Source organism: Labrus bergylta, chromosome 18 (assembly GCF_963930695.1).
Source record: "Labrus bergylta chromosome 18, fLabBer1.1, whole genome shotgun sequence".
NCBI lineage: Eukaryota > Metazoa > Chordata > Actinopteri > Labriformes > Labridae > Labrus > Labrus bergylta.
The window spans coordinates 22,940,824-22,958,802 of NC_089212.1; the positions used below are offsets into that span (position 1 = coordinate 22,940,824).

Consider the following 17,979-nt stretch of genomic DNA (forward strand, 5'->3'; position numbering starts at 1 on the left):
GGATTAGAGGCCACTGAAAAAAAATGTTTTCTTTGGTTCTGACTTCTTTCTCAGAGTTCTGACTCTTTTTTTATTTGGAGCCAAAATTCTGAGAAATAAAGTCCTAAAACAAAATGTTCAGTGGCCCTAATCCTCTTCTGTATACTTTAGTATAGGTTTCACAAAAAAGTAAATACTCGTGTAGCCTGTAACACAAACTGACTGAGTATTAATCCTGTTGTCTTCAAAACAATAGTTTGATGAGGACTCCAAAATATCTGATGAGTTGTGTCTGGACTTGTGGTAAGCAGATATGGAACCACACATTCTGCAAAGATGCTGCAAGAAGCTTTGGCTTTTCAGAAGAAAGAGCCACGCTGACTTGGAGGAGGGTTTTTTTTTGTGGCGGAGGAAATGGCTTTCATTTTTCCCCTTTCATCATTTTCACACAAGGCAGATGGCTGCTTCTCTGATACAACCTTTCAGAATAATAATTTCAAACATAGTCTAATTTAAATCAATTTGCGATTTTTTAAATCGTAAATTAACCTTGTTATTCTTGTAAATGTATGACTCAATACTCACTTTTTCCACTTTTTCTTAACTGACAAAATTTGAATCTAACTTTCACTTTTTTGTATCATGGAGCTATTCCAAGTCACATCACATCGTTTAATTCCGCAGTAAGGCGACGCAGCAGCTGCTGGTTTGTTTTGACAACAGTTTTTCATGATGCAAGAGAAACCACTTCCCAAATTTGAGCATAAGGTCTAACACAGGTCAAAAAACAAGGGGAAGAAACACAAAGTATTGACTTTGAGGTAGTCTGGGGGGGGCAGAGTGTAGCTCACAGCACACACTAACATCTGAAAGCTCTTTTGTTTCTGTTTTTAGTTTTCTAGAAAAGTGAAAACGACATGTGGATGTTTTGGAGAGATAAGGAGACATGGAGGGTGTATGACAGGAATTCAGAAGCAACACCGTGATAACAAAACATGCTTTCTCTCACTCTCTCTTACACATTGTGGGAACAAAAAATATGTGAGCATGAAAATCAATGGAATCCTTCTTCCATGTATGTCAGTTTTTTTTTTTTTAAAAGATGATTGTGGTCTGTGATTGGTTTATCAAATTGGTTGGGGTTAAAGTGTAATTGAGGCTCAAATAAAAAAAATAATAAAGAGGGGCCTGTTGTGAAACAGTGGCGTATCCAGAGGCAGGGCCAGGGTTGGCATGGGGCCCCCCTTGAAATCCAACTGGCCACCCCAGGTGCTAGCCCAAAATCTATGATTGACTATTTGTCTAATCAGAGGTGGGACTTAAGTTCAAATCAAATACTCTGGGTGTTTTCAACAGGCTGCAGGTAGTTTTCTTTACGTGTTAAATGAATGCTTTGTAGTCTTTGCTTTCTTTCCAAGAAAAAATATTCTCGCAAAATTTTAGTACACTGTCTAACTTGCAATGGATTACTTGTCATTAAAGGTTATTTTCTAGTTAGACAGGTCAGAGTTTGCAAAGGTTTGGTGACATGCATTCGTCTAAGTGCTTTAAACTGCTCATACAACTTTTTTTTTGAGTCCCTAAAGAATTAAGCTAAGAAGATGTATATGTTACCAAATTGTGTTACTTATAAGTACACATGATTAGTGTGTATTGAAAGGGTAAAAATAATTAAATTTATTTGCCTGTGTGTACCGGCTGACTTCATGCCCCCACTGCATAAGTCAGTTTCCCAAGGTGGGCCACACTAAAAGCCTGAACACGCCCCTGGCAACAGCAGAAAGAATTAACAGAAATACTGAAAAATCAAGACACATTATCACAAAGCAAATATTTAAAAAATTACAGCACAGTTCTAATTCTGTGACATGTACTTTAATCATTCCAACAATATTTATAAGTTATTTTTGGGCATTTATTGTAGAGATAGGACAGTAGATAGAGTTGGAAATCAGAGACAGAGAGAGGAGAATGACATGCGGGAAAGAAGCCGAATGTTGGATTCAAACCTGGGTCGCCCACTTGGAGGACCATGGCCTCCGTACATGGGGCATGCACACTAACTCCTAGGCTTCTGGCACCCTTGTTTACATGTTTTTCATCTGCAAACTAATCAACACTTAATGCAAAGAGACCTCTAGTTTTAGACCTTCCTCTAGTTGTCAAACATAAAGCAACACCACGTTGGTAAAAAGGAACTGGGCCTTAAATTGGGATGGTCTTTTATTTGAGGTTTTACAGTAACTTGGATTCAAAGTTTTTATGTACTAATTGTTTATTGACCCCACTTTGCCTGCTGTTTTCAGGACATAAGAAGTATTAGATTTAGATCAAAACAGACTCATGTTGTTGCCTGCCTTGTATGAAACATCATATTGGTTTTTACTGAATAGTTGTTCTGTAAAATATTTGGAAAAAGGAACTTGAAACTTCCCTGTCTTTCAGTTTCCCAGTCCCCAACTTCCCTCATTTACACCTGTATGCCTACTTACCAATATCACTTGTTTCAGTCTCGACTCTGTCTGCCTGCGATGAGAATGGCTTTAGCTTTTTGTCCAGCTCAAGACAACATGCTTTGTGGTTTCTTTCTCCTCTTTTTTCTGTGTGCAGACACAGGTAAGGATTTTTGGGGATTTATTCATAAATGTTATAATAGAGTAAAAGTTTCAAATATACTGTTAACATTAATCCGTGCTTCTCATTCTTACAGTAACACCCCAAGTAACTGATGGGCTATCTTTGTTAAATACGTCTTCTTTCATCACGTCTAACTACTCGAGCACAACAGAGGGTAATTAATCAACTTACACTGAAATCAACAACACTTAAGAGTCCATAGCATTACAGAGAATTATTTTGCGATGTATACTGATATGCACTTTAGAGTAGTGCTAAGCTAAATGCTAATATTAGCATGCTTACTGCAAACATTCAGCTGTTCCGTGCACCGCATATTTTTTTCCATTTTGAACTTTTATTTTGCTCAATAGCGTCAATGGCACTCAATACAGACGCTTATAGGATTCTCCAAGACGTAGGGACCATTTAGTTTTGTGTTTTAATGTGAGCACCAGTTTTGAATTTTACCAGACGTACATGAGTCATTCCCAAAGAGATAAGGCCAGTCAAAATGTAAAACAGACTGGTTGCAAATTTGAAACAACTCAAAACCGATGGCTCCTGAGTTTGACTCTGATTAAAACATATTTTAAAGCAAACTAATACAAGGTGCAGATTGTAATTAAGTTTATACATCTCAACAGCTTCCATCCAGTGTTAATAGCGCATGTTGCAGGACTTCAAGATCTGGGTTTGCATGTTTCTGGCTGAATCCAGATCAACTTTTAATCCAAGAACTAAATTCTTTTTACTAAAGTTTAAACAGGAGGATTTCAAACAAGTCAAAGCACCAAAGGGGCAATGTTTGAGTCATGTAAGCTTGTCTATGAAAACAGTAAATACGACTTTACTTCCACTTTTAAGGATGGCAGTGTAGCGCTTAAAACTGGCTCATGAGCACTTCAACATTTCAACATATTTAGAGTATTTACCATCACAATATTGACCCTCAAGTGGATTCATATTGATCTTGTAAATGACATGTTTTGGTCCACTTTTGCTAACCTGATCATCAAGTTGTTCACGGCACATTCACCAAAAAAATGTCAATAAGACTTCTAATCCTTTGGAAATGTTGAATATCACTACAAAACATTTTGCTATAGTACATTCAGTGGATCTGAGTTTAGCATGTTAGCATGCATGTTGCTAATTAAAAAGGCTTCATTAGGAGTACATGTCATGAGCTTACTGACTCTTTACCCTGCTGGTATGATTAAAGGAAGAGTCAGAGATATCTAAACTAATTAGCTTTATCACCTTTGCCAAAGCTAATGGTGTGCAATACAGTAGAATATACTTCACTACTGTATGCATATTAAGTATCATCGGTTTATGACTGTTCTATCTAACCTCCCATCCCCCAGAAATGCTGTCTACTTTGCGTGTGGTGGACGTACCTGACTACCCAGTGTCAGTGGGTCAAACAGTCCACTTGTCCTGCAGCGCTCTCTCTAAACCAGCCTCTGTAACTTGGACCTGGCAACACCTGGAAAATCAAATCTGGCAGGAGGTGGGCAGTGGAAAAGACCTGACACTCAGCGAACCACGGCAGAGCGGACTTTACCGCTGCCGTGCCAGGACGGATACACAGCCATGGAGAGAGAGCCTGAACCACACAGTATACATCATCTCCAGGAATCTAACCGGTTGGTAGCCTTTATTTGAGTTCTATAAAGCATTTATACTTTTATCTGTTCAACTGACCCATTGTTGTTCTTGACACTAATGAGAAAGAGTGAGTTTTGTTTGAAGATGCAGCAGAAGGAAAAGTCACCACATGGTTACACATTACATTCTCTAAACCAGTGTCAGCATAAATAAGTGACCATGAGACAACAAGATTACTTTCACTTCCCCTCAGCTCTATAAAGCTTTGTTAAGTCTTTCAGTTCCCAGTTTTGGTTGATGGTTCAATCCCACAAACTATTTCATGTCTTCTTTCTGGATACAACAGATATTTCCTAGAAAACCTTGCTAGCTTCTACAAGTTAGCGACTACTTGACAACATGCATCAATTCTGCTGAAGAGCAGCATACAGTTTTCACTTCAGGAGACGGTTGGGACCATAAACCTATCAAGAAGAGGAAGTACAGTAATACAGAATAACACCAGGCAGTCACAGATGCCACACATGAATGTTAAAGGATCTGCTGTTGTTTGAATAGTCTTTACAAATCCATGTTTACCAGGTAAACCTGAATATGGTTTCCAAAGAATAATGACCAATATATACTACTCAAAAAAGTGAAAGAAACACATTTTCACAATTGAATGGAATGGAAATGGGTTTTTTTTGGCATGTTCAATGGCAAAAACCAATATTTTGCCTCCTTTATTGTAATTTATTGTGACTTTTTGGCTAACTTCTGCTAGCTTCTGGATCTGCTAGAAGCTAATATAACTCTGACTTTGATAAAGAAGAAGATATACTTTATTAATCCCCAAGTTAAATTCATGAAAGAGTGCTCAAGAAGTTGAAGAGTTCAGGTCTTACTAAAGGGCACTTCAACAGTGCTCTGGAGGTGAACTGGCACCTCTCCAGTAACCAGTCCCAATTTCACACTTTGATCCATACAGGCAACCCTCTGGTTCCCTACCCAAGCTCCAACAGACTGAGCTAATGCCGCTGTTCAAAACTAGTTAACAAGAAGTTTGTGTTGGTCGTTATGTTTCCCCTGTTATCCGTTTGGCTGTGTGTCTACAACGAATGCCTAACCCCTGCTATTATGTGCTGTTTCACCTGACAAACCACAGTTGGTGAGAGTTTAGGAATAGCTGCCTTTGCTCTCACACTACTGGCCTTGATCATCAACCTTGCCGTTCTTTCTTGGATGGGATGGAAAAGGTTTGGTGACAAGCTGAGTCCCTCTATCACCGCAGCTAAAGGTAAAAACACCACAGAGCATATTGCTGTTGGGTAAAATTTCAAGACGATTTTCTGTAAATGACTTTGATTTCCTTGGTTTTTTCCCTAAAGTTTCTCCTGCACCTGGAAAGTCACCAAAGTAAGTCTCTACAGGGAAAGAAAATGTTATTTTCCTTAATGTTATTTTTTTGGCAATTTGTCGACCGTAAGCCAGATGAGTCAGAATGTTTCATTTACTAACAGTCTTATGACATTTTGCTCTGCTCACCAGGATAGATTTGCAACAGGCCGAGAGTGAGGGAGATGTATACATGAATTACACAAGCACCAACCAAGCCTACAGTGATCTGGACCCCGTCACTATGACTGATGACAGTGTGTACTCCAGTCTGTCATAAATGACCAGGGGAGTGTGCAGACCTCGTGCAATAAAAAGAGGACAAATGACAGAGATAGGAAGTTAATGGATTGTAAGATTGTAAGAAGCATTACCTTTCACCTCATATGTGGGATTACTTTTTTTTTTAAAGTGCTTTGATAAAATGAATTATTTTGAAAATGGTTCAACCAACAGATATGTTTTAGCCTGATAAAAATGTCCCACCTAAACAGTAATAAATTCTTCTTTCTCTGTTTGGTTTATGTGAATAAAACCTGTTGTTCAATCTGTAGTTCTGTCAAAGAGCTAAAGTCTCCCTGTTTGTTAATATATCAGAAACACTTTTCAGAAGAAGAACAAGATGTCCTTGATTAATTCCAAAAAGGGGGAAATTACTTTAACACTCTTTTATTGAGACATGCTACATGGACACTCAGGCTGAAATACACATGCATGCACAAACAGGATCCTATCCACATGAGCTCTAGAGAGATGTCAGAGTGAAGGGGGTGCACATGAAAGAACTCCTGAGCAGTTGGGGGTTCGGTGCCTTGCTTAAGGGCGCCTCGGCAGAGCTTAGGAAATGAACTGGCAACTCTCCAGCTATCAGACCAATTTCCAGACTAGGTGACCCTCCGGTTTGCAACCCAAGTCCCGACAGACTGAGCTACTGAGCCACTCAAGTCATCACAATTTAGCAATAAAATGCAAAAAATTGTTAATTCTAGATATACAAGCGTAAAACCAGTTCATTTTTGTCACATCAAAACAACCTTTCACACATCGATTGGAAAAACACAGGAAAAAAAAATACAAAAACTGTTTCCCTGAATTAAATGTAACATACGTTTTTCTGTATGGGAAAGAAAAAAACAGTGCAGTGTATAAACTGCAGAAATCAGATCAATAAAAGGGTTTGGTTTTGTTTGTTGCGGTGAATCATTGGATTTTCTGCCATAACATTGGATGCCAGAGGGGAAACGTAGCTCAAACTTTATTACATCTGTTCCAGGGTTTCACAATTTTGGATATCACTTGTCTATGCAAAAGTAAAAAAGAAGAACATGTGACTTTTCTAATGGGAGGCTGTCTCACTATCACATATTTTACTGATCAAATGTCAGAATGTGTAAATGTGATCTTCGTTGATCTGCTTTCAGTGGCCTTCTTTCACCTGTGGGAGGATTTTAAACACTACGTCTTAGGAGTTTATTACACAGACTGAAAGAGTTCCCTAATGTACAACTCTTGTTACATTCTTAAAATGCTCTTCTGCTTTTTTAAGCTGAAATTTAACATAGGAAGAGCAAAAGGAGTGGTGCAATTCTGCAGTAAACGCACACCATATGTCAAAACAATGTGCGTGTGTCAGAGTATTACACTATGGTTGAAAAAAAAGAGAGAGAGAGAGACTGAGGGTGTGGAGCAACTTAAAGCAAACCAGTTTAAGTAATGTCATCTCAAAATAAATAAGATGTACAGTATTTGGCACATAAGCAACAGATATAAATACGGTTTATAAAATGTTTAAATCAGTTCGTTTCAGGCTCTTGTAGCTCGCTTGGATGTCTCTGGCTCTGATTTCTGCTGTCCATAGAGAGCTGCGAGGTATCCGTGTGTGAACACCCGTCTCCTTTTCCTATCTTCCTCATGTGTGCCATGATGAACCTGCGAAACTTCCTCGTGGCAAAACAGTAAACTACGGGATCCAAAATGGAGTTGAGGCTCATGAGAAACAACGTAATTTGATGCGTGTCGTTCAGGGCTTGTCGGGTCTTTTGGTCCCACTCTACATGACCCCAGCCCCGTTGGATCTGCAGCACTGCCAGGGTCCAGGGTCCTTGGACTACATGGTGGGGCAGGAAACACACGACAAACACTCCAACCACAGCCAGCAACATCTGCAGAGCCCTCCGTTTCACTCCCCTGGGCTTTCTAAATGAAGAGGACACACCATTGGACTTTCGAGAAACCATGGTTGCTGACCTGATTTGCGACTGTGGAGGACTTTGAGAAAGTAACACTCGAGCAATGAGGAGATTACACACCACAACGAGAAAGAAGACGATGAAAAACAAGCCAATTATTGTTAAATGAATGGCGGCCACTGTTTTCTTGTCAGAGTCGGTTTGATTCTGGTAACCCTCAAAACAGCGAGTGAATTTCTGGTCAGTGTTGGTCCCCGGAGAGACCAGATATGGAATAGCCATGGATGTGGTCACCAGCCAAATGCAAGCGCACACAATGAACCCTCGCCGCCTGTGGTCTGAAGAGGCCGCGTCCAGAGGCCGGGTCACCGCCCAGTATCTGTTCACGCTGATGGCGCCGAGAAAGAGGATGGAGCAGTAGGTGTTGATGAAGAACAACGAGCCGGTCAGCCGACACATGAAGTCCGGGTAGATCCAGTCGCCTCGACGGCTGTAATATCCAATCCAGGGGGGGAGGGCGCACACAAAAAGGAGATCAGCTATCGTCAGATTTGTCATGTAGATCCAGATTTCGCCCATGGCCTTGGCGCCTCGTAGGCAGCGCAGGACGAAGAGCACATAGATGTTAGCGAAGAGACCCAGGATGAAGACGATGCCATAGACGACCGGGAAGAGGACGTAACGAAACTCAGAGTCCAGGAAGACTGAGGCGTTACCTGCTGGAGGATCGACACCAGAGGTTCCTGTTACAGGGACCTGTTGTTTAGTCGAAGCCATCACAACCATCTGTTGAAGACATACAGAGAACAGCGTTATGTTGATTCCAACTGCATTTTGGAAAAACTGCATAATTGATTTTTTTTTACTGAGTGCTTTATTTTATTATCTTTAATTGTTCATATTCAAGTTCACTAGTGACTAAAAAGGAACTAAACAAAAGAAAAACTCTCATTATATACAATTTATCTTCATGGGTTAAAACAGGCTTAATGTGATTTGCTAGCTGTTGTTTTTTTAATTGAGAAAGTAAATAACAGGCTGTTCACTTACCCGACTGCTTCCTTTAATATCTCTCAGGATGTGAACACTGTGAGAGCCTCTTGCAGCTATTAAGTTCCCTTTAGCCGTCTAAATGGGCGTATTTCAATGTCTTCAAGGGGGAGTGTTTCACAAGTCAAGACAAGGGAGGTGTGAACTGCTTTGGCTCATCTTGGGGAACTCCGGCATGCTGCAACACACACAGTTTTTTTTTAAGACATGCCCACTCACTCCTTTCGCACCGTTATCAGCCGCAACATGATACAACGTTTGCCCGACACACACAAATACACACACACACTTGACTTCCCACAGTTCGCCGAGTTGGGTGACAAGGCTTTTATAGGTTTGGTGAAGTGGGGCTGTACTCCTACGTAGTACTGTACTCCACACAGCCGTAGGAGTTTTTCAAACGGAAGGGCAGACACTATGCACATTTCTAACACAATATTTCAAATTTCAATACTTTTTACTCAAGATGTCGACCATGTCGACATTGGGACTTGGATTGATCCATAACACTACTTAATACTCAAATACGGAGGTTTATAGTTGAAAAAAGTGGTTTTAGGGTTTAGTTACTCTTTAAGGGGTCGGTGCAGAATTCTACAATTCACTTAGCAGACGCTTTTATCCAAAGTGACGTACATCAGAGAGTAAGTACAACACAAGCAAGGATCTAGAAAAAAGGGAACAATGTCAGTAAGAGCAAATGATCAGCTTTGAGTCTGATTGGACACACAGGTGCTGACAGGAAGTGACCAGAGGCAAAGCACAACATTGAGGGCAGTTCTTGAGAGCTCTAATCAGTATAGAAACCATCTTATAAGTCGTCGTTATCAAACAAAAACCATCGTCATTACCATCATCATCATCATCAATAATGTGGAGACCATCATCATTAAGTTAGTATGTATTCATGGAAGAGCTGGGTCTTTAGCTTTTTCTTAAAGGTGCAGAGGGAGTCTCTCTGATGAACAGTGAAATGTAAAGACTACTCTTGCATATTCACTTACAAACGGGCCTTTTGACTTCCGCTGCTTGGGGCCTATATTATGCCTTTTCTGGTTTTATATGCTCTTTAGTGTGTTTTCCATGTGTCCTGTGCATGTTTAGGCACATCTATGTGCAAAAATTCAAAGTCTGCGGAAACACGGCTTCTCCTACGTCCTCCTGTTAGCTGTAGCATTAGCTGCATGTAACGCTCGGTTCTAGCCCCCCGTCAAAAAATGTTTGCCAGTGTGACGTCTTGTCAGTGTGAGATCACTGATCTAAACCCATTGGCTCGTTGTGGCAAGCCCTGCAGCTCATGTTGCAGGCCCATTGACTTCTGTAGCACGCCCACGATATGCCGTAGCCTGCGGTAGCACAGTAGTGCTAAGGTGTTAATGTTTATCCTCCCCTCGGACGGAGCCAGTGGCTGCATTCCCAATATGGTAAAAGGGGCGTGACATTTCCGAGAACTGTGCTGAGCGACTGACCAATTACGGCAGAGCCGACAGGCCGACCAATCAGATCAGACTTGGCACACGTTTGGACTCTGAACGTGGGCACTTCAGAGCCTTAGAGAGAGAGTCAGAAGCGAGCCGGTGCATGGAGCAGCAGAACATGAAAACAGACACTTTTTTCAAACTTTAGCTATTGTGAACATACTTTAGTAGGTACATAGATTAAATATGCAAACCACAAAAAGGGCAGAATATGGGCTCTTTAAAGTCGCATGTTAGCTTCAACATGAGTTTTTCTGGTTGTCTCTCCAAAACACAGACTGTGCCGATGACACTTTTTGCCATTTCCTCACTACAAGGCATCAGCTTTCACAATCTAGACAGCCAGTTTATCCCACTGAGTCACAATTTCACAATAGCTATTGTGAACATACTTTAGTAGGTACATAGATTGAAAACCCCAAAAAGGGCATAATATGGGCTGTTTAAGGCAGTAGGGATTGTTGTGAAATGAACTTAAACCACAAAAGAAGAGCAGTTTTTATCATATTAACTGGCAAACAGACTACAGGATGAGACAACTACATAGGGTAAGAAAACTAATTGCAGCATACTACTGAATATTGTGAATCAGAGGGGATTTAGAAGTGGGTATACTCTATGGAGACTGAAGAATAAGTGGGTACACTCTGTATACATACCCAGCACTACAACACTGGCTACCTTCACATTACAAGAAAACAATAGGAAATGCTTTTTTCATACTGTAGGGGTTTGTGTAGCAGTACAATTAATGAAACATTGTATTACTTAGATGTAATTGTTAGATGGAGATGAGATTAATTTTTGTAATGTTTTATTTTGTAGATTTTTTTTCTATTTGATGTAAGGCTAAGGTAATTTCTATTTATATTTTGTACTTTGCATACAGTTGTGTGCAAGAGTAACTGTTTGAGATGAATGCACTTTGCCTTTAAGGTTGCTCATGGTTACGGGTGGCGCAGTGATATTGCTTGAAGACGTGTTCAGTGATGTCGTTCGGTCAGTCAGTATGTCATGCTGTGCTGCAGACTGACAATAAACTAAACTGGACGCACAGCAGAAGCTTTCCCCGTGCTCTTACCACACTGAGGTTTATTTTTAATGAAGTCTATTGAGTGTATCATTAACGGAAAGACAACAAAGGGTTAAACTTATAAATGACATCACCCCAAGAAACACCTACAATAGATCTATTATTATTATTATTATTATCAAGGGTGTCTCCTTTGTCACATGAAGGGGGCGTGACGTGTGTGTGTTTTTTTAGAACTGGTTTGACATAAAGCATAATAAAGCTATCCTTGTTTGTTTGTTTCTTGTTAGTTTCTTTGTTTTTTTAAACCCGATATTCATTCATTGATTGTAATTGGACAGACCATCCAGACATTTATTGTTGCTTTTTGAGTAAGGGGCAGGCAAAACAAGAATTATTCTTCTCCCTGCTCCTTTCTGTACATGGGATAAAGTGTGAATTTTTTCTTTTTTTTCTTTGTCCTTTTCTGTTGTGTGTTTTGACATGTACGGAAGAAAAAAAAATTGTCTTCAGGGTTACTACAGCAACATAATGTGGTCAGACGCAGCCTTCAAAGTATTCACTCCGTCTGATTTAACTGAATTTCACACAAGTTCAAATGTCACAAGCAGCCTGAACATGACAATACAGCAAACTAAATGCAAAATGAACTCTTTTCCTTCAGAAGTAAGCTTCTAATTAGCAGGTCAAAAATAATAATACACCATTTTTAAAGTAAAGAAAAAGACAAACACTAACCTATACAAACTTTTATAAAATTGCACTGCAGCACAGTAAAGCACTGTTCTTGTCAAAAAAAATGATCTAGCTTGTCCAGACAAAGCCAGAAAGACGCATGTTATCTCAAGAAATATTATCTGTCCATCACATATTTGACTTTGTGGTATTGATGTTGTGAGATAGTCTTTACTTCGAAGCTGGAGTCAATGTGGCTCGAGGTTTTGGCCTTGATATACTGCAGTCTCTTACCAGATGGGAGGGTTTCAAACAGTCCAAGACTTATACAAAAGTGATGCAGCTCAATATGTGCCTCCAGACATGTGTGATGGGGTCTGTGTCTGCAGAGACATCTGTCCTCTGCCTGGATTTTCATGTTTTGGTTGATTTGAGCATCCACTCATCTCTTTCAACTTTTTAACGTGAGTCATTATCACCCCTCTGAACTTCTTTGTAGCGAAATAATAAACAACAGGATCCAAAATGCAGTTCAGGTTCATGAGAAACAGCGTAATTTGATGCGCGTCGTTCAGGGCTTGTCGGGTCTTTTGGTCCCACTCTACATGGCCCCAGCCCTGTTTGATCTGCAGCACTGCCAGGGTCCAGGGTCCTTGGACTACATGGTGGGGCAGGAGACACACAACAAACACTCCAACCACTGCCAGCAACATCTGCAGAGCCTTCCGTTTCACTCCCCTGGGCTTTCTAAATGAAGAGGATGCACTGGACCTTAGAGAAACCATGGTTGCTGACCTGATTTCTGACTGTGAAGAAAGTAGCACTCGAGCAATGAGGAGATTACACACCACAACGAGAAAGAAGCCGATGAAAAACAGGCCAATTATTGTAAAATGAATGGCAGCCACTGTTTTCTTGTCAGAGTCGGTTTGATTCTGGTAACCCTCAAAACAGCGAGTGAATTTCTGGTCAGTGTTGGTCCCCGAAGAGACCAGATATGGAATAGTCATGGATATGGTCACCAGCCAAATGCAAGCGCACACAATGAACCCTCGCCGCCTGTGGTCTGAAGAGGCCGCGTCCAGAGGCTGGGTCACCGCCCAGTATCTGTTCACGCTGATGGCGCAGAGAAAGAGCATGGCGCAGTAGGTGTTGATGAAGAACAACGAGCCGGTCAGCCGACACATGAAGTCCGGGTAGATCCAGTCGCCTCGGCGGCTGTAATATCCAATCCAGGGGGGGAGGGCGCACACAAAAAGGAGATCAGCTATCGTCAGATTTGCCATGTAGATCCGGATTTCACCCATGGCCTTGGCGCCTCGTAGGCAGCGCAGGACGAAGAGCACATAGATGTTAGCGAAGAGACCCAGGATGAAGACGATGCCATAGACGACCGGGAAGAGGACGTAACGAAACTCAGAGTCCAGGAAGACTGAGGCGTTACCTGCTGGAGGATCGACACCAGAGGTTCCTGTTGAGGCCTGCATGTCTGTTGAAGACAAATCAACGAATCAGAGAGCGGTTCTTCTACTGCACTCAGCTCTTACTTACATTAGCAGTCAATTACACGCACATGAGGCAGGTTTTCAGTAAATTGCTGAGACTCATTTGATGAGATCAGCTTCATACAGTAGAGTAGAAATGGCTCAATTTGCCCTGATCTGCCTGCCTTCAAATGTTGAAATAAAAAAGCAAATCACAGGCTCTCTACTTATCAGGTTGCTTCCTCTCCTGTAATATGTCTTCAGGGTGAAGAATGCCACTGAAGCTGTAAGATGACTTCCACTGTCAGAGTGGGTGTGTTGTTGTGACAGTGTACACACAGGAACGCTTCCAAGGAAAAAAGGTGTAAAACCCAGAACATGATGTGTCACGCACACAAACGTTCATATCTGTGTTTATCTGTCAAAATGAAAGTAGCTGCCCACCCACTGTAGGATGGAGACGAAAAACACCTGAGTTTTACTGTAAGTCTTCACATTTACGGAAGTGTGTGTGTGTGTGTGTGTGTGTGTGTGTGTGTGTGTGTGTGTGTGTGTGTGTGTGTGTGTGTGTGTGTGTGTGTGTGTGTGTGTGTGTGTGTGTGTGTGTGTGTGTGTGAGTGAGTGTGAGAGGAGGCTGTAGTCCTCTGGGTGAGCCACCAGGGTTTCATTCCTACCTGTGGCTCCTTTCCTGCATGTCATTCCCCACTCTCTCTCTCTCTCTCTCTCTCTATTTCTCTATTTCTCTCTCTCTCTCTTTCTCTCTTTCTCTCTCACTTTCTCTCTCTCTCTCTTTCTCTCTTTCTCTCTCTCTCTCTCTCTCTCTATTTCTCTATTTCTCTCTCTCTCTCTTTCTCTATTTCTCTCTCTCTCTCTCTCTCTCTCTATTTCTCTCTCTCTCTCTTTCTCTCTTTCTCTCTCACTCTCTCTTGCTCTCTCTCTCTCTCTCTCTCTCTCTCTCTCTCTTTCTCTCTCACTCTCTCTCTCTCTTAATGGTTTAATGGGAAATTACCCAACAAAAATTGTTGATGATTCTTGAGATTAATCTCTCTCTCTCTCTCTTTTGAGACTCTATTCACTCTCCTTTCTTTAAGTAAAGAGAAAGCTAAATACAGATTCCCTTGCTTTGAGGTCAAGGTTTGTCCATAAATCATCAACTTTGTCTTACTCTCACAAATGATATGTTTTGGGGCAGCAGTAGCTCAGTGTGTGGGAACCCCAGGATGGTCCCAGTTCAAGTTCCCATGTAGATAAAAAAAAAGTGGTGCCCGGTCACTTCCAGAGTACTGCTGGCCCGGGGTGAACCTCCAAACCCCCCACAGCTCTGGTGCGCTCCTTGTGTGTAGCAGCTCCACTCTGACATCTCTCCACTAAAACATATCAACAGGTCCTGTTTGTGCATGTGTGTGAGAAGCAAGAATGGAACCTAAGGTTGTCCATATACATGCATTCCTCCCTACAAATATGTTACATAACTTTCTAGCTTTAACCATTATGTTCCTCATGTGGCACATATAATGATATATATACCCATATAAACTCCCCAGCTGCAGAGGCAAGGGTGCAGTGTGGCATTTTATCCACAAGGGGGAGTGATAGGCTTAAAAACAGAGGAAGAAAGCACAATAATGATTCTGTTTCAAACAGCAGCATCTGGTAGTGGAGTGATTTAAGTCCAGGTGAGGCTCTACATGAATCATCCAACTGTCTCTCCCTCTCTGTGTAGCTCCCCCCCACACCCCCACACACCCTCCGTGGTGAAAATTAAATTCCAGCTCAAATATACAAGCACACAACATGGTCTCCTCTCCCCTGGTGCCACAGTGTAATTCCTAGATTAAGGTTAACAAGCCTCCCCAACCTTATTGCTGTTATTATGGCTTGGCGGTGGAACAAGAGAGCAGAGTTTTTTAGTGGTTGTGCCCTGCAGGACTACCAGGCGTGCTGTGCCTTTGCTGGATGGATATAAAGGCTTACACTATAAAAAATGTACAAACAAATATTTTCCTGATACATCCTGTTGCTCGTGGTTTGGGTGTGGATTCAAAAGATTCTACAGTAAGTGAGAGAGATTTGTCTTGGTTGTTAAAAATGTAGAGCCGTTCATTTGAGATGTGTCAGAGAAGTGTTTTGATGTGTTGAATAGTTTTAATATGAACAGGAAAAAACTTCAATCATAAACCAGTTTTAAAAACATAAAATTCAACAAAATATTTAGTATGAATCTGAATGTAAAAACATATCTTTGAGACATATCTCAAACCCATGAAGATGAATTATTCTGACTGGAAGTCATGTGACCTGAAATGATGACTTTGATGAATGTAACTGTTTGCATACTTCCCAGCATGCTTTGTTTGAGGTTTAAACTCCCCAGAGAGAATGCTTCCATGTGGTCAATGGAAATATGATCAAGACAGAATTGTGCTTTGTCTGTTCATGCATATTAAATTTAATAACTTAAGTTAATAAATCATAATTGATAACAGCATCGACAGCTGTTCTTGAGAGTTTGAAAAAGCATCTAAAACATCCTAAATATCATCATTAACAGTAACAGACTTCTAGAGGCGCTGCTGGTTTAGCTCAGGGTTGAGCAGGTTAGGCTCCATGTACAGGGGCCACAGTCCTCATTGCACTTTGACTCCCGGCTGTGCCCTTGCATGTCATTCCCCGATCTTTCTTCTCACATTATCCAGTCTCTTTTCAGCTTTCACTGTCAAATTAAAAGCAGAAATGGCCAAAATAAATCTTCTAAATAGGGGACACAGATGGCCTAGCGGTTATTGTATGGAGGCCATAGTCCTTAAAACAGACAGCCTGGTTCGAGTCCAACCTGAGGCTACTTTCTCGCATGTCATTCCCCTCTCTCTCTCTCTCTCCCGGGTTTCCTATTCTATCCACTGTCCTATCAAATAAAGGCATAAAAAGCCCCCCAAAAAATGATTAAGAAGAATTCTAATGGAGCAGAGATTACATTTTGGTCAAACTTCTTCACTCTAATTTTTGCATGTATATTAGTTGTAGCCCCTTTTTGTTTCTGCCTTCGTTTAGCCAATCAGGTTGTTTTGTTAGGTGAGTCCTTGTGCCATTTTACCAGCTGAGAATCTGGGAGCAGAGCATAACTCTTCACACAGAATTCTTGTAATAGAAAAACAAAGACTGCATACCGTTAGTGGCCGCTTTGCTGTGAAAATTCTCAGACTCTCAGTCATCCTGCGCAGCTGTTGTCCCCGAATTTAAAAAAAAAGGGATGCACTCAGAAAGAGACACTCTCGATGGCGTGCCAAATTGATGTCAGGATAAAGAAGTGGGTTAGTGTGCAGCGTATAACTAAGACTTATATCTGCTAGTCCACATCCTATTAAGGAGGTCTATATGGCTCAGAACCGATCCACTGAGCTTCTGTTACCTTTTATGGTGACCCTTCATGCTTTGGTCAACAAATTATTCCCTAATTTCAGTGGATTATTTTGTCAAACTAGTCCCAAGTGTATAATCGGCATGCTGTTTCTTACTGGAAAGTAAGATTTAGAAGATAAAGTTAAGAAGAAAATTAGGACGACATTTAAGAACTTTGATTTCAAGAATCTAATTTATTGTTACGTTTTTATCTCAGGAAGAAACATATGAAGAAAGTTACGAAAATAAATCCAAACTTTTTACACAAATATGAAATCTTTTTCACTTTTGTCTAACGGAAAGTTAAGAAGAAATCAGCTCTTAAGAAGTTTTTTTTTTCTTAAGAAGGTTTTGTGAATCCGGCCCCAGAACAGTAAAAATATACGCAAAGAACTTTGATTTGTTTTCATGTAAACTGAACTTGAATCCCATTTATGTGCACAGGAACAAGCTGCTCATGCTTTACCTTGTGATGCTTAATGACAGTTAGACTTGAAAAGTAGGTGACCTATGTTGCACTAGTAGTAGTTCGTCCACTGAGCTGCACACCTGTCTCCAGCTCCTGCCTGCATGCAACTTCATCCCATTAGATGAACAGCACGATAAAGCCTCAAAAAAAATAAAAGCAGAGTGGGGGGAAAGGAGAAAATAATCACATACAGATTGATGCAGGTGATCCCTGATGTTCTGCACGGCTGCACAGGTCAGTCTGAGGAATCCTTTCTCCCAAGGACTGGTTGTACTTTCAGTGCAGGTGTGCAGAGACACATTGAGGGAAAGTTGCCAGGACTGCAATAGCTTTACTTTTTTTTTTTCTTTTTTTATTGGATATAGCTCGGTAACACCCTGGAAGTGCTGTGTAGTCAAAAGTCATGAATTCCTCTGGGAGGCAGGAAGGGAGTGAGCTGCCTGTGTGGAGCTTTTCTTGTCCCATTAACACCTTTTCACAGTTGTTCCTTCACCTCACCTTGATCCATGGCACTTGCATAAAACGCCCTAGTAAGATATTTAACACACTTGCAGGCTTGCAGGCTTGTGGATCCGTAATCAGGCCTGCTTATGTGAAAAACAGAGAGAAAGTATGA

At 41.1% G+C, this 17,979-nt stretch overlaps 3 protein-coding genes across 3 annotated transcripts; 1 reads left to right on the top strand and 2 right to left on the bottom strand.

The window, feature by feature from the left end:
- The first annotated feature begins 2,456 nt into the window (after window positions 1-2,456).
- Window positions 2,457-6,139, top strand: LOC109994587 (uncharacterized). The gene is made up of 6 exons (XM_020647998.3): window positions 2,457-2,595; window positions 2,690-2,770; window positions 3,966-4,247; window positions 5,357-5,488; window positions 5,580-5,607; window positions 5,740-6,139. Exons 1-6 carry the CDS (start codon window positions 2,460-2,462, stop codon window positions 5,864-5,866), a joined length of 786 nt encoding a protein of 261 aa, XP_020503654.2. The 5' UTR covers window positions 2,457-2,459; the 3' UTR covers window positions 5,867-6,139.
- Window positions 6,140-6,239: 100 nt separating this feature from the next.
- LOC109994585 (platelet-activating factor receptor) lies at window positions 6,240-9,248 on the bottom strand. The gene is made up of 2 exons (XM_065947696.1): window positions 8,826-9,248; window positions 6,240-8,561 (listed from the first exon to the last, which is right to left on the bottom strand). Exon 2 carries the CDS (start codon window positions 8,559-8,561, stop codon window positions 7,380-7,382), a length of 1,182 nt encoding a protein of 393 aa, XP_065803768.1. The 5' UTR covers window positions 8,826-9,248; the 3' UTR covers window positions 6,240-7,379.
- Window positions 9,249-10,746: 1,498 nt separating this feature from the next.
- On the bottom strand, window positions 10,747-13,738 carry LOC136183282 (platelet-activating factor receptor-like). Its single transcript, XM_065966567.1, has one exon. It carries the CDS (start codon window positions 13,496-13,498, stop codon window positions 12,356-12,358), a length of 1,143 nt encoding a protein of 380 aa, XP_065822639.1. The 5' UTR covers window positions 13,499-13,738; the 3' UTR covers window positions 10,747-12,355.
- Window positions 13,739-17,979: the final 4,241 nt, after the last annotated feature.

Excerpts from the sequence above, each read along its gene's own strand:
- LOC109994587 (XM_020647998.3), top strand. The coding sequence starts at position 2,460 with ATGCCTACTTACCAATATCACTTGTTTCAGTCTCGACTCTGTCTGCCT. Across the intron at positions 4,248-5,356 it reads CATCTCCAGGAATCTAACCG|TTGGTGAGAGTTTAGGAATA; the intron begins GTTGGTAGCCTT and ends GACAAACCACAG. Across the intron at positions 5,608-5,739 it reads GCACCTGGAAAGTCACCAAA|GATAGATTTGCAACAGGCCG; the intron begins GTAAGTCTCTAC and ends TCTGCTCACCAG.
- LOC136183282 (XM_065966567.1), bottom strand. The coding sequence starts at position 13,498 with ATGCAGGCCTCAACAGGAACCTCTGGTGTCGATCCTCCAGCAGGTAAC.
- LOC109994585 (XM_065947696.1), bottom strand. The coding sequence starts at position 8,561 with ATGGTTGTGATGGCTTCGACTAAACAACAGGTCCCTGTAACAGGAACC.